This window comes from Pongo pygmaeus, chromosome 4, assembly GCF_028885625.2.
Source record: "Pongo pygmaeus isolate AG05252 chromosome 4, NHGRI_mPonPyg2-v2.0_pri, whole genome shotgun sequence".
Lineage (NCBI taxonomy): Eukaryota > Metazoa > Chordata > Mammalia > Primates > Hominidae > Pongo > Pongo pygmaeus.
In genome coordinates this window covers 120131871-120157084 of record NC_072377.2, presented here as the reverse complement: position 1 = coordinate 120157084, position 25214 = coordinate 120131871, and the positions used below count along the sequence as shown (strand labels likewise).

Below are 25214 nucleotides of genomic sequence, written 5' to 3'. Positions count from 1 at the left end.
TGGAGGGGTTACAGTTTAGACAAAGATAAAATCTAGATATGGGTACATAGTGAGATGGAGTGGAGGGCAAAATTTATTGGAAGAGAGGAGTTTCAGATTTTGAAGACACCAGGATATTGGGAGAATTATACATATGAACAATGGAATCACCAGGAATTACAAAACAAGCAGTACTGGAATGAATGCCAGTGAACCAAGAACCAAAATCTATTAGGAGACAATTTTACATGGATCTTGTGTTTCCACACATACTGTGAGCAGAGGCACTGACTGTCTTTGTTCTGGGCTATCTTTTTAAGCATGCTTGTATATCAAACAGCCCTGGAAAATAGACAGTGTCTTCTTCCACAGCAAAGGATAGGTTTCCTTACACTCTTGGAAGAGACAGTCTCTTCCTTCCAAACAAGGGCAGACATGCTTAGTATCCATTATAAAAGATTCCAGTTCCCTAAGCTTGGCGTTCCTCATCTGTCATTTAATCCACTGTGTGTGCAGGTATCATCTGGACCTCTTCACATCACCCCTTGGGAATCAGAGAATTCGTGCAAGCAAATGCTGTCACTTTAGCTAATGTTTTTGCTATTAGTAATAAGGTCCTCTGTCTCTGGCCCAGAAATCTCCTGCCTTCTGCCAGCATCCATGAAATTATGGCAGGTTAACTTCTTAGCTTGCAAGTAGAGCAAATCTCAGACCCTTCACAATTCTTAACAAAATCTCCAATGAATGAGAGATGGAGATGAGTGATGACTATAACTAAATGGATACAAGGTGGTATAGTCTGATAACATAAGATAAAATTTGGAGGTGTCTGAGAAGAAAGAATGGTCTGGAAAATGCAATGAGAAGCTAAGAGTACACCTCCAGGCTCAAAGGCAGAAAGAAGCAGGAGAGAAAATGGCCACTACTTGAAAGGGTTGCACGTAGTATCATCAGGGAAGCAAGATGTAATTTAGAGCAAAATGTAAAGTAATATTAACAGAAGAGGCTGAAGATAAGAAATCCATGAGTCTTGAGCTCCTTGCTGTAACTTACATGAGCAAGATAAAACGTCATGATTAAACTAGTTATGATAGTTTTAATCAGATCAAATGTTTGCTTGTTTCTATGTCCTCTGACCTCTTTTACCAACACAATATCTATTATGAAACGCTTTATTTCTTACTAACATCATTTTAGAAAATTTAGAATATATGTTTTTAAAAATTTAAATGTCACACTGTTATTTAAGATAGTAAGAAGCAAGTGTTAACTTACTTGAATTAGATCTAAAATGCCAAGTTCACTTTCTGAAGAATCCACACAGAAGACAAAATATAACGTTGCATAATGTCTATAAATCAGTTTGTTGTCAGATCCTCCAATCAATCTAAATGACAAAAAAATTGTAATGTTATTGGAAACAAAATGCAAATCATTTTCATTAGCTCAAGCAAACTGACAATTTGTTAAAAAACCACTTGTCAAATGAAAGGTGACATTCAATGGCAAAGCATTTAAGTGAACTTATTCAGAGACTAGGTAAATTAAGATGGCTGTTTTCTTCAGAAATATCAAGTAAAAGAAGCCAGTGCTTAATTTCAGTTCATTCATTCATTAAATTATTCTCTGAGTAACTACTATGTGCCAAGCACTGGTAGTGGGGAAGGAGCAACAAACACACGCATCAGAACATCATCAGATAGTGGCAAGTGCTACACTGAGAATCAAAATACAATGATGATATATTGATGGGTTCCCTAGTTCAGGCTGAATATTAAGCAAGAGTGGCATTTAAGCTGAGATCTAATGATAAGGAGTTGGCTTGGAAAAAATTTAGAGAAGAGCATTTCAGGCTAAGGTAGTAAGTAATAAAAGGCCATTTCATCAAGAACAAAGTATGTATGTTCAGGGAAGAGAAAAAAGGCCAGTAGATAAGAAAAGATTAGTAAATGATAAAGTCAGAGAAGTAGGTAGAAATTAGATCATGGGGCATTTGTAAGTGCTTACTAGATTTAACTCCATACGTCACAGTAAGTTACACAGCTTAAGACTGATTATCAACTAGAAAAAAAAGAAGAATGACACTTCTTAAGTTTTGGATAGATTTACCAACAAGATCTCTCCCAAAATTACATTGTTTTGAAATATAAATGCAAGAAAACTGAGCTAAGATACTAAACTCTTTCATGAAATACTTTTATTTATAATGACTGGAATTTTAGTATTTTAAAAATAATAATTTAGGAATCATTCTAAACATCTTATATTTTTCTAAGTATAGTTTAGCTATTTCATAGTTAAGTTTACAATAATGAATTCACCTTCTTAAAAGACCACTAAACACTTACATAATTTACAACCAAGGCTATATGTAACCAAAATTAAACTAACATCCATCCCAACAGAGTATAGGAAAATGGCATCTCTCCTTTCCTTTCCTTCCTTCCTTCCCTCCCTTCTTTCTCTTCTCTCTTTCTGTCTCTCTCTCTCTCTTTCTTTCTTTCTTTTTGAGAAAGAGTTTCACTCTGTCACCCAGGCTGGAGGGCAGTGGTGCTATCTCAGCTCACTGCAGCCTCTGCCTCCTGGCTTCAAGCAATTCTCCTGCCTCAGCCACCAAAGTAGCTGGGATTACAGGCGCACACCACCACACCTGGATGATTTTTGTACTTTTGGTAGAGATGGGGTTTCACCATGTTGCCCAGGCTGGTCTCGAACTCCTGAGCTCAGGAGATCTGCAGGCCTAGGTCTCCCAAAATGCTAGGATTACAGGCGTGAGCCACCGTGCCTGGCCAGCATCTATTTCTTACACAGTAAAAATAATACTAAACTGATAAGTTCTGTAGAAACAACTTCTCAAGGTATATACTACTTCTGTGTCTTCTAATAGCAAAAGGAGAAATGATCTTTGACAAGAATAAAAATTTCCTACTATGCTAGATACTCTTCTAGAGAAGATGTTTAATTGAAAAATATCTACATGCAATTTAAAGATTCTGAGAGTATATTTATAGACTATGACTGCAATTGTTCCCTGAAAGAGGCAAAAAGAACACAAATAGGAGGCTTTACTTCATTCTGAATCAGCGATTTAGTGATTATCTTAAAACTTTTGCTTTACTTTAAAAGGAGAGCAAACTTCTGAAGAATATAAGTTTCAAAAAGGCTGGTAATGCTATTAAAAGCAAGCAAAATATTAATGTGGCAAGTACATAATTTGCCTTTAAAAATATAATCTTATCTTTAAGCTATAGTGTAATACTGATAAAAATTCCTGTACAGAATGTAATACATCATATAAAACCACAGGATTGAGAAATCCTGTTAGTCCAAATAACTCATTTTATAGAGGAGAAAACTGAGGCCTAAGAATTTAAGTAACCTGTTCAAGGAAATCAGCTGGTTAGTGACAAAACTAGGATTAAACTAGATGCGAGGCCTCATCTCTGTTGCAGGATTTGCTTTCTATTTTTTGTAAGGTTAAAAAAGAACAATCACAATTTCAAGCCACAATTTCTAATTCAAATAGCACCCTATAGTTAGATTAATCAGGTTCTTACATGCAGTGCACTGTGCTGGGTGGTAAGTTTCCTAGGAGATAAAAAATCAAAAGGCTAGGATGAGAGGAAGTGATAGTAACGTCAAAGACAACTAACGTTAAATAAGTACAAGTAAAATTCAAAAACAGAAGCAGGTACACTTGTCTCAATTATTAAATTAGAAGCCTTGAGTTAACAGCAAAATTTGTAAGTATGTATTGGACATTTAAGGACAGCATGATATAATCTTTCAGGAAACCCAAGTTAAGTGTTCCACATGATAAAAAGTAACTTATGACCATGGATTCCCTGTTATCCAGAGTATTTCTCATCCATCATACACAGTAAAATACAGAAAATTCTAAGCTTCTCTGACTGATTTATGTTTCAGAACAAACTGTTTTCATGGAAGCTATTAGTTTAAAAGTATTTATTTGTAATATTTGGCAATATTCTTATTCACTTTAAAAACAGAAAAACTGATTAGCTGAATTAGGTATATTTGAAAAACAGACTTCAGTCTTGTAATAGTAAAACAAAGAATGTAATCTAATTTTTATGAACATTCACACAAAGGAATACTCTGTAGTCATTAAAAAGAATAAGCTTGTCTTAGATGTGTTTATATGCAAAGCTTTTGAAAATACTGAGAACCAGCAACATGCAAATGAGCATACAAAGTGTGATCTCAAAAATAAAAATTTTAAGGTTATGTTAGTCAACACATATAACATATTTTATATGTTAGTCAATACAGACAATTTTCTAGAAGGATACACAAGAAATTGGGTAGAAGGACTAAGGTTGAGAGATTCTTATTTTACATTTTATACTTCCCTGTAATGTTGGAATTTTTACGATTTAATATATTACCTTTATATAAAATTCCCTTCCAAAATTTTTAAGAGGAAAAAAGATTGCATATCTTTAAAAAATAATTCTTTAAGTTAGATTTATAGCTAACATAGGTGGCAATTAATTCACCTAATCCAATTAATCAAAATTAGAAAACTTTTACCATAAACTGATTAAATAGTATATATTTTAATCACATACTCAAAACTTAGAAATGTCTATGAAATGCTTTACTTACAATCCTCCTTCTAGGAAATTACAAACATTTTCATCTCTCTTAGATACCAAATGGAAAGTCTCCCTGATGATTTGCTGTTGTGTATCTTCACTCTGAGGAAGAATAATTCATATATATTAGGATGGAGTGTATAGGTTTAATAGCATTTTAAGAATTTTTAAAATCAAAAGTAGTAATATCTGTCTAGGAAATCCATCTAAGAGAGGGGTCCTTGGAGAAGTGACTTAAATTACACCTTACAGAAGCAAAACCCAATATTTTTTGATGAAAAAGAAAAAAACCCAATTATTTATATTTACCACTATAATAAAAGTAATGCATTTCTAAGTTTCAAAAACCAACAACAAAAAATATTAGATGAATTACATACACTGGTAAAAGGGAAACTAGATATTAACTAGTCAAAGCTGATTATCTTACAAATGAGTAAACTCAATCAGAAAGGTAAAGTTATAAATAGTGTAGCTAATCTATATTTGAATGGAGGAAAGAAATAGAACTATGGAGCTTCCAATTAAGTTTAACCTTTACTAAATATAGACTGAGGTAAGAGTCCATCCATCTCACTCATCTTTATATAAGCTAATCTAAAGCCAAGGATTGGGTCAATAAATATTTATTAACCTGGACCAAGCAATTTATATTCCAGTAAGAGTGAGCGTCCTGGCCGGGCACAGCGGCTCATGACTGTAATCCCAGCACTTTCAGAAGCTGAGGTGAGCGGATCACAAGGTCAGAAGATAGAGACCATCCTGGCCAACACGGTGAAACCCCGTCTCTACTAAAAATACAAAAATATCTGGGTGTGGTGGTGCGTGCCTGTAATCCCAGCTACTCGGGAGGCTGAAGCAGGAGAATCACTTGAATCCAGGAGGCAGAGATTACAGTGAATTGAGATCGCGCCACTGCACTCCAGCCTGGCGACAGAGTGAGATTCCATCTCAAACAAAACAAAACAAGAGTAAGCTTCCTAAACACTGCAATAGAAAACTGACCAAAATCATGAACACCAATTTCACGGGAAAGGATGTGAATGGTCCACAAAGAAATGAAAAGATACTAAACCTCAGTAGTAATTAAGTGAAATACAAATTAAAACAATGAGATAGCTCCACATGTACCATATCAGCAAAAGTATAAAAATATGATAGTATAAAATGTTGACAATGATGCAGAGCCAAAGAAACTCTCATCTCACCAGTGGGAGGGTAAACATATAATCACTTGGGGAAACAGTTTTATTAACCAGCACTTTCTCTCCTAGATACTATTCTAAACCATATGAAACCAGTTTTTGAAGATCAAAAACAATTGAGCATTGGCAATTACATAGATAGTAGACCCTTGAACAACGTGGCGGTTAGGGATGCTGATGCCCCATGCATTTGGAAATCTATGTATAAGTTTTGACTCCCCAAAAATGTAACTCCACTATGCTTTTTCTCTTAACAATTCTTAAAGTAAGCTAGAGAAAAGAAAATGTTATTAAGAAAATCATAAGAGAAAATATATTTACTATTCAATGAGTGGAAATAGATCATCACAAAGGCTTCCTCTTTGTCTTCATGTTAAGTAGGCTGAAGAAGCGGAGAATGAGGAGAGGTGTTTGTTTTGTTGTCTTAAGCATGGCAAAGGCAGAAAAGGTGGAGGTGGTGGATGGGGAGGCTGGAGAGGCAGGCACACTTGCTGTAACTTTATGGAAATACACAGTAATTTCTGTCTGCCGTTTTGCTTTTTCATTTCTCTAAAAATGTTTCTATACAGTACTAATCCTTGTTCCACTGTCTGCTTTAGTTTTAGCATCCATATTACAGAGGGGTCCATGTCATTAAAAGAAGTCAAAGCAGTCTTGAATAATTGGAACTCTTCTGCCAGATTGTCTTATGTCAATTTCTTTTCTGGTGCTGCTTCTTCTAAGTCTTCTTCCTTATCATCTGGCATTGTTCAGAAGCACTCATCTCCATCAAAATGTGTTCTGCTAATTACTCTGTTGTGCTATGCGCTGTTAGATTTCTCTGAAACCCTTATCTTGAAACCCTTCATTCTCCCACCTTCTTTGCTACATTCACAATCTCTTCCATGATTTCTCTGATTGGTTCTGTCATAAATCCTGTGAAGTCATGCTCAACATATAGACACAGTTTTCTTCAACAGGAATGCACTGTTTCAGGCCTCACGGCTTTCACAGCTTTTTCTATAACAACAATGACATCTTTAATGATGTAATCCTTCCAGACTTGCATGATATTCTACCACGATTCTCTTCCATAGTGTTGAAAATCCTTTCCAGAAATACCAAGTGTAATGAGCCCTAAAGGTCCTTATGACCCCGATCTTTAGGCTGAATTACAAACTTTGTGACTGGGGGCAAGTTGACCACTTCAATGCCTTTGGTGTTGAACTCATGGGGTTCTGGGATGCCAGGGGGATTGTCCAATATCAAAAAAACTTTAAAAGGCAGTCACTTACTGGCAAGGAATTTCCTAACTTCAGGAACAAAGTATCTATGGACTCAATCCAGAAAAGGGGTTCTTATCCACTCCTTCTTATAGAACCAAGAGACTAGCAGCTGGTGTTTGTCTTTTCCCTGCAAGGCTCAGGGATTAGCAGCTTTACAGATAAAGACAGTCCTCATCATAAACCTGAATGCATTTGCACAAAACAGTAGAGTTAGCCTATCCCTTCCAACTTCAAATCCTGGTGCTTGCTCCTCTTCCTTACTAAAAAATATCTTTTGTGGTAGATTTTTTTCTTTTTCCAGAATAAGGCACTTTCGTCTGCATTAAAAACCTGTTCAGGAAGACATCTTTTCTCTGCAATGGTTTTCTTAATGGTGCCTGGGAACTCATCTGCTACCTCTTGGTCAGCAACAGCTGGCTTCTCCTGTCATCTTGACATTTTTAAAGTCAAACCTCTTTCTATAAGCATCAAACCATCCTTTGCTGACATTAAATTTTCCAGCTTTAGATCCTTTACCTTCCTTATGCTTTATGTTATCATATAATGACTTCACTTTTTCTCAAATCATATTCTATAAGTATGCCTTTCTTATAGCATTCCTGTGCCCACATAAGAGTTGGATTTTCAATACGACATAAAAAGGGATTTTGCAAAAGGTACAAAGTTTTCTCACACACTGGCATAGCTATAGCTACAGATTCATGAATTTTCTTTTTCTTTTTTTTTGAGATGGAGTCTCCCTCTGTTGTCCAGGCTGGAGTGCAGTGGTGCAATCTTGGCTCACTGCAACCCACCTCCAGGGTTCAAGCAATTCTCCTGCCTCAGCCTCCCGAGTAGCTGGGATTACAGGTTCCTGCCACCGTGCCCAGCTAATTTTTGTATTTGTATTTTTATTTTTTCGAGACAGAGTTTTTGCTCTGTTGCCCAGGCTGGAGTGCAATGGCATGATCTTGCTCACTGCAACCTCTGCCTCTTGGGTTCAAGCAATTCTCCTGCCTCAGCCTCCCAAGTAGCTGGGATTACAGGCACCCACTACCATGCCCAGCTAATTTTTGTATTTTTAGTAGAGACGAGGTTTCACCATGTTGGCCAGGCTGGTCTTGAACTCGACCTCAGATGATCCAACTGCCTCGGTCTCCCAAAGTGCTAGGATTACAGATGTGAGCCACCACGCCCAGCCATAATTTTTGTATTTGTAGTAGAAACGGGGTTTTGCCACATTGGCCAGGCTGGTCTCGAACTCCTGACCTCAAGTGATCCGCCTGCCTTGGCCTCCCAAAGTGCTGGGATTACAGGCATGAGCCACCATGCCTGATCATGAATTTTATTTTCTTTACAATAGTCCTTTTGCTAGATTCATTGAATACCGGGCAATCACAGCCACAGACCTCTATCTAAGGTACATAACAAGCAATTCAACTTTTTCTTGTAGTGTCATGATATTTCTCTGCTGCTTGGGAGCACTTCCAACATCACTAGTAGCACTTCATATGACTCCCATGGTATTATTCAAGGTTTATGATATTATAACAAACATGATAAATTACACAGGAATTGGGAGAAAGCACTTTTTACTGTGATGTGCAATTTACTAGAGAGACAAATTGCTCACCAGGAGATGATTAGCATCACACAGCATTTTAAGCAGATTCTCAAAACACCCGAATTTACCACAATAGCAACAGAATGTTGGAATTATTACAGTAGTACAGTACAAACTACAGTTAATTTTATATAGTTATAATTTAATACTGCATCTTTACATTTGTTTACAGTTCTCTCCACTGAGAGTAGCACCACGTACTGAGAGTAGCACCATGTCCAGTCTCTGTGTGTGTGCATAAATTTTGATACATTTTAACTTTTTACAATGGATTTGTATATATTTTATGGTAGTAAATGATAAAATAAACTAGTATCTACTGTGTTTTATGCATTGATAATATATCTCCAAAGTTTTTAATTTTTTTTTGTATTTCTAGGCTACACAATTGGCAAGTTTTTTCAATTTGTCAAAAATCTCCAAAAAACTTCCTAATATCCTTACTGAAAAAAAGCTGCGTGTAAGTAGACCCTTGCAAGAGTCAACTGTACATAAAAAAAAAATCTCTTAACCTCTGTACCAGGAGACAAACAGAAGAATGTTCATAAAAGTGCTGTTTGTAATAAGAAAAGTTGAAAATGACCCAAATGTCCACCAGTCACAGAAGGATAATTACAGAATGGAATTGTACAATGGAATCCTATAAAAAGTAAGTTAAAGAAAGACCTGAACCACATCCTTAATTATGAATGATTCTGAGTTGGGCACAGTGGCTCACACTTACAATCTCAGCACTTTGGGAGGCTGAGGGGGATCATCACTTGAGCCCAGAAGTTCAAGATCAGCCTGGGCAACATAGCAAGACCCCATCTCAAAAAAAAGAAAAGAAAAGAAAAGAAAATTTTGGCCTGGTTCAGTGACTCACGTTTGTAATCCCAACACTTTGGGAGGCTGAGGTGGGATGATCTCTTGAGTCTAGGAGTTTAAGACCAGCCTGGGCAACATGGCAAAACCCTGTCTCTACAAAAAATTACCCAGGCATGGTAGTAGGGCATGTCTGTAGTCCCAGTTACTTGGGAGGCTGAGGTAGGAGGATTGCTTGAGCCTGGGAGGTGGAGGTTACAGTGAGCCAAGATCATGCCACCACAATCCAGTCTGGATGACAGAGCAAGACCCTGCCTCAAAAAAATTTTTTTAATAATAATTTTTAAAAACCCATTCACAATATCATCCCAAACAAGAAATTAAACAAAAAAACTTAGAAATAAATTTAATCAAAGATGTGCAAGCCGTGTTACTTCCTTTATTAAAGATCTCCAGTTTTTATTTGACCTAAATACAAACTCCCTACCATGCCATGAAACGTTCTCCAAAATCTAAGCCAGACTAATCCCTGAAGTTTCATCATCTCTTTCTTCTCCCCTATATAATCTGCTCCAGCCACATTGAGCTTCTTACCATTCACCTTCTTCACATTTTCCCACTTCTGTCTGGGAACAACTTCCGCACTCCATTCTCTAGCAACACCCTTTCTAAGACACAGCTAGAACATTATGACTTCTATGAAGTCTTTCCTGACTCTCAATTAAAATTAGTCCCTTTTTTCTCCATGCTTCCTTGGTATTGTTTCTATTCCTATCATACACTTAGAACAGTGTGCTCAAATTTCCTTTGTAGTAGTGTGAATTCTAACACCGGAATCAGAGCTTTGTATTTGAAATGCTCAGAAAAGTGGCTGATGTACAGTAGCCAATAACAGTGTACTGAATAAACAAATTTGTAATCTAGAAGACAGGATCCACATCCATTTGTATTATCCAAAATCTGGGTTACCTTACACACAAAAAAGGCAACAAAGTTAAGGCAGTATGGTACAGAAGTTAAAAGTGCAAGCTGTGTTCTAATTAAGATGGTAAATTAAACACACATCTGCCTTTGTTGCCTGCCCAAACCCCAGCTAAGACAATATTAAAGGGCTTTTTTGGTAAAGGCATAAACACACAAGGATGAAGAGAATGGGAAAGGAAGACAACAACAACAAAATCTTGAAAGTGTTTAAATAAGTGTTAAAGTATTCTCAGAAAATTTAATCCTAAATTGGTGAGAGGGAAATCATAAAACTAACTCAATTTGTGTCACAAAATAGGCAAAAACTCATGAATTGGTGCTTTTACATACGTCTGGAAGTGAGGATAAAGAGAGTACTGTAAAATAAGGACGAAAAGTTTGTTTAAAAAGCAGAAGGATCACTAAATTCCCACTACCATCCCCAACAAAAGTTCTTAATTTTATTACTAGGAATAGATCAAAGGGAGGGTCTTCGGAGAGCAAGGGGTACTGTGGTAGGCAGAAAAATGGCCCACCAAAAAATGACAACATCCCAATCCCTGGAACCTGTAAATATGTGTGGTTAACATGACAAATGCCTTTGCAGATGTGATTAAGGACTCTGAGATGAAGATATTATCCCAGATTATATAGGTGGGGCTAACTGCATCGCATGGTACTTTAAAATCTGAGAATCTTTCCTAGGCTGTGGTCAGAGGGAGATGTGACTAGAGAAAAAGAATCAGAGATATACTGCTATGTAGCTGGCTATGAACATGGAGAATGGAAGCCATGAGCAAGGAATGAGGGTGGCCTCTAGGAGCTGGAAAAGACAAGAACATAGATTCTCCTCCAGAGCTTCCAGAAAGGGATGCAGCTATACCAATACCTTGATTTTAGTCCAGTAAAACCCACATCTGACTTCTTACCCACAGAACCATACAATGATAAGTTTGTGTTGTTTTAAGCCACTAAGTCTGTGGTAATTTGTCACAGTAACATAAAATAAATATAGGGACCACACTGAAAACGTGGGGATTATGTAAATGTACAGATACCACCAGATCCTGTCTAATCAGTTCTCAGAATACCTAAAGCCAGGCCTTCTTTACCGTCTAGGCAGGAGATTGGAACATAACTGTAAGAACTCTAACTAGATCTAAAGATAATGATAATAGAGATACCAACTATGACAGAAAACTGTTAGCTGTTCACTAAAATCTAGTTCCCTTACTTCCAGGCAACACAATTTCACCCTCCCTTGAATTTAGGTGGAGCCATACAACACAGTTCTGGCCAGTGGAATGTGGCTGGTAGTCACAGTGGTATGCCAGAGCTGGCAAGAAAGCCTATTGGGTGTATCTCTTCCTAATTCTGCATTTGGTGACATCATGTCAGTATCCTGAAATTGGTCATGATGAAGTATTTATACCATAAAGATCAGCAAATGCTATAAATCAGAGCTTTTTTCCTCCCAGATCATCAGGTTGTTAAAAATATACTACCCAAACCCCACTCATAAAAATTCCTGCAAAATCTTCCATGCTAACTAGATGTAGAAGTTCCTTTGGCCCCTTCTCAAGAATGATAAAAAAAAAAAAAAGGCCCACATGAAAGGTTCTAGTTGACCAAGAACACCAACGCTGGGCTTTATGTAAGTGAGAAACAAACTTTTATTATGTTAAGTCATGAAGATTTGGGGAGTTGTAGTCACAATTCCAATTCCTACACTACCTAAACTGCCTAGCTTGATTACCTAAAGTAAAGTTGCCTGATTATCACACAGGCAACCTCTAATCATGGATTGAGAGCTTCCCATCAGCTTTCAGTACCCTATTCTTAGAAAGGAGCAGTCAGTCAAGGATTACTGGACAGCTGAAGACAACTCTAATACAGGTGCAGCAAACCACCATGGCATGTGCATACCTATGTAACAAACCTGCCCATTCTGCACATGTATCCCAGAATTTAAAGTATAATAAAAAATAAAAAAATTTTTTTAAAAAGTGAAACATAAAATAGGGGAAAAAGCAACTCAGAGGAAACAAACCAAGTAAAAAGAAGAAAATTTAAAAATATATATCATTAATATAAGAGAAGTAAGAAAAGATAATGCAACTATAAAATAACAGTATACTATAAAAGAGTGAAATTCAGAAATAAAGAAGCTCATGGGAATTTAAAATATAAGGAGAAATTTTAAAAATTCAGTAGCAAACTGGAGAATAAAGGTGAGAAAATAAAGCCAAAGGGCACAAAGATAGAAAATGAAAGAGAAAGAATAAGATATGCAGAAGAGTCCAAAGAAATTCAGAAAAACTGAAAAAAGGAGACTCGAGAACAGAAAATGAAGAAATGTTTCCAGCAGGGGACAAAAGTTTCTACAATCAAAGGACTCATTAAGTACCCAGCACAACTAATGAAAACAGACCGATGGCAAGGGTCTGTGAAACTGTAGAAACTCTGCCCGAAAAACAGGAATCTCCAACTTTTTGGAAGGTATAAATGATCACACACAAAAGAGAAGTAATCAGAACTGCTTCAGACTTTTAAATAGCAACACTGGAAACTAAAAGGTGGAGCATATAATCAAAGTTCTGAGAAAAAATTCTAACCTAAAATTTTATATGCAGTCAATGTGCAGTCATAATAAGAATTTTTGGGCATGCATGCCAGATCACAAAAAATCTACTTCCCATGACCTTTTTCTCAAGAAATTACTGGAGGGTATTACTGGCTCCACCATGGCAGGATAACAAACAAAGAAATGAAGCAATAGGAGGTCCAACACAGGAAACAAGCAAAAGGAATCCCCTAAAATAATAAAGATCCCAGCATGACTGCCATACAACTGGTCTGGATTGGTCCTAGTCAAAAGGCTCCAGAAGAGATTTATTTAAGAACATAAAACTGAGAAAAGATGTGTATGATTTAGACAACTGGCAAAGATGTAAACTAGTGATAAGTGCATTAAAAACTACATCAAATGAAAAGGTAATTACAACCTTTAAAGAAAATAAAGTGTCAGGAAAGAAAAAACAGTACAGTTTACAACACGGCTCAGCTGAAGATAGTGTTTACATAATAAATTAATGTAAACATCAAACACTGATCTAACCAAAATTATGAAATAACTATGAGGGGACTGGGAATTAGTTGTGGAGGAGAGGACAGCCAAATAATCATTTTTAATAGCAGAATAAATCATGTCTACAAGTAATAAATCAGGCAGTAAAACAAGTACATTATTTAGACACAGCTACATAAACACTGAAATCAGCAGCTAAAAGTAGTTACTTGTGGAAAGGGAGAAATGAAGAAATGTTATTTTTCATAACAAACCTTATGAAAAACTATTAGATTCTTTAACCAATATGTATGTATAACTTGAAGAAACAAACTAAAAGAAGGAAAGGAGGAGAGTAAATAATCTGCAACCAGATATATGGGTTTATTCCTGGATGTACTCTTTGTTAACTCTGTGACTTTGAGCAAGTTACTTACCCTCTCTGTGCCTGAATTTTCCTCATTTGTAGCATGGAGAAAGCAACAGTATCTACCTCATGGTGGTGTTGTGAGAACTGAGTTCATACACTTACTTTATACATACATGTACATACTTGTAGAATGATATCTGGCATAATAAGCATGCATTAACACCGACTTATTTTTAAGTACTACCTCTGGGCCTTATCTGAAAAGTCAGCTCTAGAATTCTAAGGACAATAAAATCTTATAGGAAGTTTTCTTTTAAGGAATGTTACCTTTCTGCATTATATTACTGCTTATCAAGGAAGAGGTCAACTGTGCTAACCTTTAACTATGTTTCATCACATTGACAGTGAAAGAATTTCTCATAGGAACTTCAACTGCTGCCACTTGGAATCTTCTTAGAATGCTGGCAATACTCAACTAAGAAAATCAGTAGTGGTGGTTACCAGGGGCTGGTGGTGGGAATAAGAGGAGGAATGGGGAGAGCAAAAATGTTGATCAAAGGGTACAAAGTTTCGGTTAGACTGGAGGAATAAGTTTCTGTGATCTACTGAACTGCATGGTGACCACAGTTAATAATAATGTATATTTTAAAACTTCCAAAAGAATGTATTTTTAACATTCTCCCCACAAAGAAATAAGTCGGTGAGATGATAGATAACGTTGCTGGGTGCAGTGGCTCACATCTGTAATCCCAGCACGTTGGGAGGCCGAGGCCAGAGGATTGCTTGAAGCCAGGAATTTCATACCAGCCTGGGCTACAAAGTGAGACCCCATCTAAACAACAACAACAAAAATGTTTTAAAAACTTAGTTGAGCATGGTGCTGGGCACCTGTAGTCCTGGCTACCAAGGAGGCTGAGCCAAAAGGATCCCTTGAGGCCCTTGAGCCCTGGAGGCTGAGGCTGCAGTGAGCTAATGATCACATCACTGCCCATCAGCCTGGGCATCAAGGCATTCCAGCCTGGGAGACAGGGCAAGATGCTATCTCTAGGAAAAAAAAAAAAAAAAAAAAAAAAAAAAGATGCTGGATATATTAACTGGCTTGATTGAATCCTTTTATAATGTATACATAGATCAAAACATCACACTGTACTCCATAAATATGTACAGTTATTATGTCAATTAAAAATGAAGAAAAAAGAAAACGATATAGGAAAGAATGCCTTAAAATTTTAATCAAACATTCAAAGGCTAAGCTAAAATTAAATAAGTATCTGCTGACAAAACTATTTTCCTTATTTAACTTAACAGCTTTCATTAAGGAGCCTAGAACTTGCTTCAGGCTGATCAGATTTCCTAACAGATTTCCTAATTTCTGTTTCACAACAGAATTCAAAAGAGCTACATTTCAGTTGGTCACAACTCCTAGATCACATCAGTCTAAAGATAACTACAGTTACAAAAAGGCAAAAACTTCTATTATTTTAATATTTCTTAATGCAGTAATGAAGAACAAAAATAAACTTTAAAGAAACAGAAACCCACTAACGATATTTTCTTTTCCTATGTTTCCCTCCTATCCTTATGCATATATCACACAGGCAACTTTAAAACTTCCCACTAATCGTAGTCAATGTCATCTCCCATCCTCATCATTCTTTTAAAAATTTAGGAAAGTATTTTCTTAAAATGCACTCATTCACTCTGGTAAATGTTAAAATATAGAAGATTACCAAGATCAAACACAAATAGATCCTTTTCTCAAACAGCTTATGATGTAATACAAGAAGTAAAATATAGATATCATTATTTTGAATTTATAGTTTTGTATTTTGCCTTTTTTATATTTCAAAAAAAGAAACAAAATTCCTCATAATCAACCGGGTGCAGTGGCTCAAGCCTGTAATCCCAGCACTTTGGGAGGCCAAGGTGGGAGGATCACTTGAGGTCAGGAGTTCCAGACAAGCCTGGGCAACATGGTGAAACCCCATCTCTACAAAAAATACAAAAATTAGCTGGGCATGGTGATGCATGCCTGTAGTCCCAGTTACTCAGGAGGCTGAGGAAGGAGGATCACCTGAGCCCAGGGAGATCAAGGCTGCAGTGAGCCATGATATACCACTGGACTCCAGACTAGGTGGCTGAGCAAGGCCCTGGTTGAATAAAAATATTAAAATAGGACTGGGCGCGGCGGCTCACGCCTGTAATCCCAGCACTCTGGGAGGCCAAGGCAGGCAGATCATTTGAGGTCAGGAGTTCAAGACCAGCCTGATCAACATGGTGAAACCCTGTCTCTACTAAAAATACAAAAAAAGTGGTCAGGCACGGTGGCGTATGCCTGTAGTCCCAGCTACTCAGGAGGCTGAGGCAGCAGAATCGCTTGAACCCAGGAGGTGGAGGTTGCAGTGAGCCGAGATTGCACCACTGCACTCCAGCCTGGGTGACGGAGATATATATATCTATCATATATGTATATATATATCATATATATATATATAAGATATATAATAAAGATATATATAAGATATATATAGATCTATAGATATATATAGAAGATATATATATAGATCTATAGATATATATAGAAGATATATAAGATATATGTAAGACATATATGATATATATGTAAGATATATATATAAGATATATATAAAAGATATATGATATATATAAGATATATATAAAAATATACAAAATATATATAATATATAAATATATTATATATAATATACATATAAATAAAATATATATAAAATATATATATACACACACACATATATAGGCATACATATATAGAAAATAACTATTTATAATAAAAGGTAGAGGGTGATTTCTGACATAAGAGTATCACAAATAACATACTGTAAGAAGTCAAGAAGAACAATGATTTTGAGCAGCAAGATAGTCATCTTCAAAGAAAAGTGACAAATACTGAGGAAGGGCATTAAAGAATAGGTAGAATTCAAAAATATAGAGAATGGGGAGTATGAAGTTACATGAAGGGCAGAAGTAAAATGTGGACAAAATCACAGAATCAAGAAAATATATGAAGAATAACAATAGTTTATGTTGCATTACAAAAACAAAAAGAGACGTCTGAGGACAAATCCTCAGAGCACTCCAAACATTTAGGAATCATGAAAAACAGAAGACCCTAGCAAAGAAAATTCAGTTAGTGTGTTTTCTGCCAAGGCCTCTCCTAAGAAGTCTGGCTGGAGACTCTGTGTACATGGGCAGGCCTAACTTCAGCCAGAGTGTGCAAAGAACCAGCAATCAGGATAGCAATATCCTTAAATCCCAAACAAGAAGAGACTAGGGCACCTACAATAGTAACTTAATTAGAACTCTCCAAGATATCTCATTAAATTTCTTTAGAGAAGAATTCTCTCCTATTTTCTCTTACAATGTATAAAAAATGCTTAGCATGCACAAAAAAGTACTCAATAAATGGCAGGTATAATTAACGCCCTAAACCACCATCAACCATTCTGCTTTGGTTTGAATGTATCCCCCAAAGTTCATGTGTTGGAAATTTAATCTCCAACGCAACAGTGTTAAAAGGTAAGACCTTTAAAAGGTGATAAGGTCATGAGGGCTCTGCTCTCATGAATGAATGAAAGTCATTATTACAGGAGTGGGTTTGTTATCAAAGCGAGTTTTCTCCCACATTTGCCCACGTGTGCATACCATGTGATGCCTTTCACCACGTTATGACGCAGCAGGAAGGCCCTCATCACATGTGGTTCCTTGACCTTGGACTTCCCAGCCTCCAGAACCATGAACCAAATAAATTTCTGTTCACTATAAATTACCCAGTCTCAAGTATTCTGTTATAGAAGCACAAAATGAACTAAGACATATATTAAAATATTTCCCAATTTCAGTGGCAAACACTCTATTACTGAAATAACAAAAAGCTGAGAAGGTGACAGACTGAGTTTGAAATATTTAGAGTTAACCATGGTGGCAGCTGGAAGCTCTAAGAACTCCAAGAACAAGATAAAATTTGGGAGGAAAACTTGGAGTAAAGTACCAAGGCAATTCAATAGGGAAAGAATAATCAACAAATGGTGCTCAAACAACTAAATAGCCACATGTAAAAGAATAAAACTGGATCCCCACCTCACACCATACACAAAACTAACTTGAAATGGACCACAGACCTAGGTATAAGAATTAAGGCTACCAAACTTTTGAAACGAAACATAGTTACAAGATTTTGACCTTGGAGTAGGCAAAGACTTTTTAGATAGGATACCAAAAGCTCAAGGGAAGAAAAACGAGATAAACTAGATGATATCAAAATTCAAAACCCCTGTGCTACAAGTGATAGCAGCAAGAAAGTAAAAAGACAACCTATGGAATGGGAGGAGATACGTGCACATCATATACCTGATAAAGGATTTGCACTTACAGTATATTAAGAACTCTTACAAGTCAATAATAGAAAGACAACACAACTTAAAAACAGGCAAAGGATTTGAGTATATATTTCTTTCAAAAAGATATGTAAATGGATGATAATCACATGAAGAGATGTTCAACATTATCTGTCATCAGGAAAATGTAAGTGAAAATCACAATGAGATACTACTTGATACCCATCAGGACAGCTAGAATAAAAAAAACCAACAATAACAAGAGTTGGTTAGGATATGAAGAAACTGGAGCCCTCAGACATTGTTGGTGGGAATGTAAAATGGTACAGTCACTTTAGAATATAGTCTGGCATTTCTTCAAATAATTAAACATATTCTTACCATATGATTTGGCAATTTTACTCCCAGTTATATACCCAAGAGAAATGAGAACATATGGTCACAGAAAAATTCATACATGAATGTTCATAGCACCATTATTCATAGTAACCAAAGAGTGGAAACAACCCAAATGTCCATCAACTGATAAATGGACAAACAAGATACAGTGTATATATATCTCTCCATACTAAAATATTACTTAGCTATAAAAAGTAATGAAATATTAATATATGCTACAACATAGGCAAATCCTGAAAGCATCATGTTAAGTAAAAGAAGCCAATCACAAGACTGTAATATTTCATGATTCCATTTATACAGAATGTTCAGAATAGAAAAATCTACGGAAACAAAACAGATTAGTGGTTGCCAGGGACAGTGGGGAGTGGGGATTGGAGAGTGACTGCTAATAGGTACTAAATTTCATTTAGGTTGATAAAAATGTTCTAAACTTAGATTGTGGTGATGGTTGCACAACCATGATATAATTCTAGAAGCCACTGTATTATATACTTTAAATGGGTGAATCTTATAGCATGTGAGAGCTATATTTCAATTGAGATTTTTTTTTAAAGGTTAGCTAATTTCTTAGAGAAAATGAAAGAAGCTGGGGCAACTTTTATAGCCACACTTTCTCCTATAAAAGTCTTCTTACAGAACTTTTCTGTGGAAGAGTGTTTGAGGACTTTCCATTTTATAATAAGCAGCAAGTTCATTCCAAAACAGGGCCCACATACTCTGGTTTCTCTTCAGATCTTATAAACCTTTTGCCTTTTACCAAAACAGGGCCCATATAATTTAAACACTGGGGTTTTTGGAAAAAAATAAAATAAAAGAGATAATTCATTCTGAGAAAATACAAAGAGTATTTGAGAACAATCTCTGGTGTGTTCTATAGTCCTATGACTGACTACATGATCTTCCAATTAGAAGTAGGAAGTAACAAGCAGTAATAAAAGTAATCATTATTATTTACACAACAATTACTAAGTCTTATATGTCAAGTTCCACAACCATTCTCTTATTTAATCTCATCAAAAAACCTTACTTAAAATTGAAGTCCACATTGATTGGTTAAATTATAGTATACTATACAATGAACTATTATATAGTAATTAAAAAAATATTTTCTGGGTAGGATGCCAAAAGCAAGCACCAGCAACAACAACAAAAACGTAAGTTAAATCTCATTAAACAGTTGTGTGTATCAAAGGACACTATCAACAGAGTAAAAAGGCAACCACAGAATCAGAGAAAATATTTGCAAATCATATATACAATAGGAGACTGATATCTAGAATATATTTTTAAAACTCCTACAACTTAACAACAAAAACAAACAACTGAATATTAAAATGGGCAAAAGACTCAAATAGATATTTTTCCAAAGATATACAAGTGGTCAATAAACATATGAAAAGATCCGCAACAGTCACTAAAGAAATGCAAATCAAAACCATAATGGGACACCACTTCATAAACATTAGGATGGCTATTTTCAAAAAACAAAAAATAATGTGGATGTAGAGAAACTAGAACCTTTGTGTATTGCTGGTGGGAATGTAAAATGGTACAGCCACTGTGGAAAATGATGTGCCGCTTCCCCAGAAAAAAACAAAACATAAAATTACCATATAATCTAACAATTCCACTTTTGGGTATGTACCTATAAAAAGTAAAAGCAGGCACTCAAACAGATATCAGTACATCTATATTCACAGCATTATCCATAACAGCCAAAGGATGGAAGCAACCCAAGTTTCCACTGACAAACGGATAAACAAAATATGGCATTGAGAAAGAAACTTTTATCTGAGGAATGCAAGTCCTTTTAAATGATCTGGCCCAGAAAGGCATTAAAATATGACAGCAATCACATCCTACTTCTCTCCTTTGAGCTATGATAAATATTTATCTATTGAAACTGCCTTATACTGCCACAAGTTAACTAGAAAATAACCTAATAATGCTACACCACACACTATAAACAACTCCCTGTATCTCAACAATGTTAGTCAATCATTAACCAAAGTTATTTCTATAAACTAGTGAGAATTCCTGACAGACAACTTAGTATCAGCCCACTCCATGTCCCCTTTATTTAATGCCTTCACAAACCTGCTTTTAACAATGGCCAAAGGGAGCTCTTATCCAAGGATACTTGAGTCTGAGTCTCCCATGCAACTGTTCTCATTTTGGCTCAAGTAAACTCTTTGAATCCTATTTTGTGCTTCAGCCTCTTCCTTTTAGGTCGATGGTAGGTACACACATACAATGAAATATTATTCCGCCTTAACAATTAAGGAAATTTTGATACATGCTACATAACATAAGTGAACTTCGAAGACCTGCTAAAAGAAAAGCCAGTTTCAAAAAGACAAAAATTCCATGATTCCTCCTATATGAGGTTCTTAGAGCAGTCCAATTCATAGAGACACAAAGTAGAATAGTGTTTGCCAGGTACTAGGAGAAGAGGAGAATAGGAAGTTAGTGTTTAATGTGTAAGGAGTTTCTGCTGGGAAAGACTAAGTTCTATTGTATTACTACAATAAAATTTATTTTATAACCCCTTCATATCACACTAAGATATATTAATGACAGGAAATAGCAGGATATGTATGCGATAGAATCAACTAGTACTCTTCCTCAGTAAGCACAAGGTAATCAAAACAATTCAGTGGTTCTGGAATATTAAAAGATAGCCCTTTCCTCCTGAGTAACAAAGAGAACTGTGACTGACAGCAAGTGATTCTTGTAATTACACCAGGCTTGCAAGAGTAGAAAAATGTAAATGCTTTTCAGCACAATAGAGGTGGGTCTAGTGGGCTTCACATAAACTCTATTCACATATAATTAAGACAATAAGCTAAGAAAAAAATGGTTTTCTTCTTGAGTTGTGTTACTTCACAGGTGACTTACCAAAGCTTGATCACAGGTCTCATTGGTCTCATTGATAGGCTATACAGAACTGGAGCACTCATGTTTTTTGTTTCCTTTGTTTTTTGTTTTTGTTTTTGTTTTTTTTTTCAGGAGACAGGGGTCCTGCTATGGTTGCCTAGCATGGACTCAACTCCTGGGCTCAGGCAATCCTCCCACTTTACCCTTCCAGGTAGCTGGGACTATAGGCACACACCATGCCTGGTTTTGATGCACTGACTTTTACCTTCATTCACTGGCCTAGCAACTCCATCTTTCCAGAGCCTAACAATAACTGGGTAGAGAAGAAAGTAACTATACAGAGGAGAGCCTCACTGCCCCTTCTGCAGAGGCACTGTTTAAATGGCAAAATGCAAGTATGATTCACAGAGGTGTATCTCCTCTTGTGGAGAACATGCTGGGCATGATGTCATCAAACTGAATTATGTCAAGAAGGGGCATGGTGTGGCATACAGGCATGATCTGTCCCCATCGTTCTCTTTAGCTTCATCTCCTGCCTCTCTTCCCTGTGATTTCTCAGCTTGCCTTCTTGCTATTCCTGAACACATCAAGTGTGGTCCCATTTGAGGGACACTGCACCTCTTTCTGCCTGAAACATTCTTTTCTTTGCTGTTCTCATATTCTTCCTCTCTTATCTCATTCAGTTTTCCTCTCAAATGTCAGGTCGTCAAAGAGGTATTCCCAATGATCCTATCTAATATAGGCTCTCCTCCATCAAGCTTTATTCCCTTATACTGTTTCATTTGTCTTCAAACTAATTACAATCTTAAATAATTTACTGCCTATCTCCTATCACCAGAATGTAAACCCATAGGGCAAGGGTGACATCTGTCTTACTCATCACTGTATTACTAGTGCTTAGAATAGGGCCATACAAACAACAAATAAATACTTGAAAGAATATGGACAGGAAAAGAGAAAGAGTGTAATGGAGAGACAGATCAGAAAGTATCCAGAAAGCCCACCCCTCTTCCCAGAGGCCTATCTCTAGAAGGCCTAGTCAGAGGCCTAACTCTACAAGGGCTTCCTCCACTTGGAGTCTTAAGAAAACAGTTGTTAGATAGAATTGTCCTTTATTCACCTCAATATCCTTCTAAGAGTTGCCTGATTCTTCAGCAGAGAAAGCTGTTTTAACTATATTGTAGTTCAAAGGATTTGATGAAAGGAAAGCTGAAAAGGCAGATGGGTGAGGAAAGAATGTGTTTAGTTAGCCTAATGTGACAGTTGGAAGGGGACTGGGCCCTCTAGATGGTAGCAACTCAGAATCACCTTGAATTATAAACAGCAGTTACAAAATCTATAATCCACAGGTACAAAAAAGACGCTAAGTGCTAAAGGCAAGAATGAACTCTTGACTTTCAAACAAAAATTGGCAAAGATTTCCCTTCAGAACGAAAAAGACAAGGACACTGATAACCTCAGGTTACATAGGTAAGTTTAATTTTATACAAAAGAAAGATATATACACATTTCTTAAAACATGCAAATTATTAATGTGCTATTAACATATATTGTCTTCTTTTAATTTTAACAAGAGAGTGGCTGAATATTAACATATTCAGTTATCTTAAAGCCACAATGTTTAATAAATCCATCATCAGCTTCAAAGCATTTATTTGTGTTATTAATGTCTAAAAGGTATATCCTATTCACTGGGACATTGTGAAAAGAAAAATAAAGACCGGGGGAAATACACTAAGTGTTAATAATTATCTGCGTGTGGTAAAATCAAGAATGACCTTAGTGGCCTTAATACTTAATTTTCTACATAGCCACAAAAAAAGAAACTTACTTAAAATTGAAAACAACTTTGCTAAAGAATATAATACAGGTACGTTATGTAAGGCCTTCTTTTAGAAAAGCCATGAAATGACCTATAACATTGTCCTATTTATAACACTTACCTCATAACCAAAAATCATTTTAACTTTGAAGACTTTATTTCCTCCTTTACAATTAAATACTCAAAAGGTTTAATCTTAATTTTTAAAAAGCAAGTTTTCCAGCATACTCCACATAAAAACTGTGAACGTATCAGCATTTGAGTTTTTCGAGGATACTTTGATATAAGGAAAACCTGAAATTAAGATCTATTGTGACACATGTTCAGTATTGCATATTACAAGGAACTATTCCTGATATTAACAACCTCAGAAGCAATCTAAAATTACAGAAAACTAATATATATTAAAAGCTAATAAAGAGGGAACAGTGGTGATAGATGTGTTAGTTAGCTTGATTTACCCATTTCACAATATAAACATATACGAAAATAACATGTACACTGTAAATCTATGTAATTTTTTTGTCATCTATACCTCAATAAAAATACATATTTTTTAAAATTTGTTGAGACAGGGTCTCCTCTGTCACCCAGACTAGAGTGCAATGGCGCAATCTCAGCTCACTGCAGCCTCGATCTCCGGAGCTCAAGTGATCCTCTCACCTCAGCCACCTAAGTAGCTAGGACTGTAGGTGTGTGCTAACATGCCTTGCTAATTTTTGTATTTTTTGCATAGAGACAGGGTTTTGCCACGTTGCCCAGGCTTGTCTTGAACTCCTGGGCTCAAACAATCTTCCCATCTAGGCCTCCCAACGTGCTGGGATTACAGGCATGAGCCACTGTGCCTGGCCATAAAAATAAATATTTTTTTAAAACTTTAGAAGAAGAAATAGCAGACCCTTGTTTGCCTACCCACCATCCACTCCTTTCTTTCATCTTTCCAACAGAATATCCATTTTATTCCCGTTTTCACTCTCATCTTCAGCTCCAATCCAAAGTTGGATCTTGATTAGGGTAAGCTATTAATATTATTGGTTTTCGGTGGGTCTAACCAGAATGAAGGGAAAGACACAGTCCAGGACTGCAGAAACAGATAGTTGTCTCTTTCTGAATTGAACTGATTACCAAAGGAGAAAAACAGCCTTTGGATAATAGTAATTTTGTGATGTGTAAAGCAGAGAAAGAGAAAGAAATTGGATCTACAATAAAGTCATTGATTTGCTGAATCAAATACTTTTGGAATCGGTCTACTACTCTGCACTTCCTATAATGTACCTAACATAGTTCTTTCTAAGCACTTGAGTCAGGCTACATAAAACCCAATTTATGCAGACAAACGCATTATAACTAATACGGAAGGAAACCGAATCGTACAGAATTTTCTTCACAAAAAGCTGAAATGCCGTGTTAGTATGTATTAACACCCTCATACTCAGGAGTGTTGATAATTCTATCTTGATCACAGACATAAGTTTAATTAACCCATCTGCCACAATGTCTTAATAGTCACTAAAAAAAGACATCAGTGAACATGGATGGATCTTTTTAAGGGGTATTTTTAAAAGAAAAAAGAAGTTATCTAGACTTTCAACACTTTGTATTTTTATGTTAAGATTTTCAAAAAAAAAAAAAGAGAGAGAAGAATCTTAGAGTTCCTCCTAAGGCTTGCATTTGGTTAACAGTTTAATTAAATACAGTTTATTAAAAAAATTGAGGCAACTCATATAGGTTAATTTGAAAATTTTCCTGCTTGCACTTCATATGTGTGTGGTGTGTATGCACGCATGCATACATACACACAGTATTTTATATCTGCAGAAACAACTAAGATAATTCACACAAAAGAAAGACATTTCCACTTT

At 36.1% G+C, this 25214-nt stretch overlaps 1 protein-coding gene across 4 annotated transcripts in view; it reads right to left on the bottom strand.

The window, feature by feature from the left end:
- Positions 1–25214, bottom strand: part of AP3S1 (adaptor related protein complex 3 subunit sigma 1) — a 72030-nt gene that overhangs the window by 42072 nt on the left and 4744 nt on the right. For 3 of the 4 annotated variants that reach the window (XM_054488493.2, XM_054488495.2, XM_054488494.2), the window contains exons 2-3: positions 4609–4700; positions 1255–1366 (exon numbers count right to left, since the gene is read on the bottom strand). The exons of the other annotated variant lie outside the window; for it this stretch is intronic. In XM_054488493.2, coding sequence (XP_054344468.2) covers positions 1255–1366; positions 4609–4700 — 204 coding nt within the window. The remainder of the gene's footprint in view (positions 1–1254; positions 1367–4608; positions 4701–25214) is intronic. 4 annotated transcript variants of the gene reach the window in all.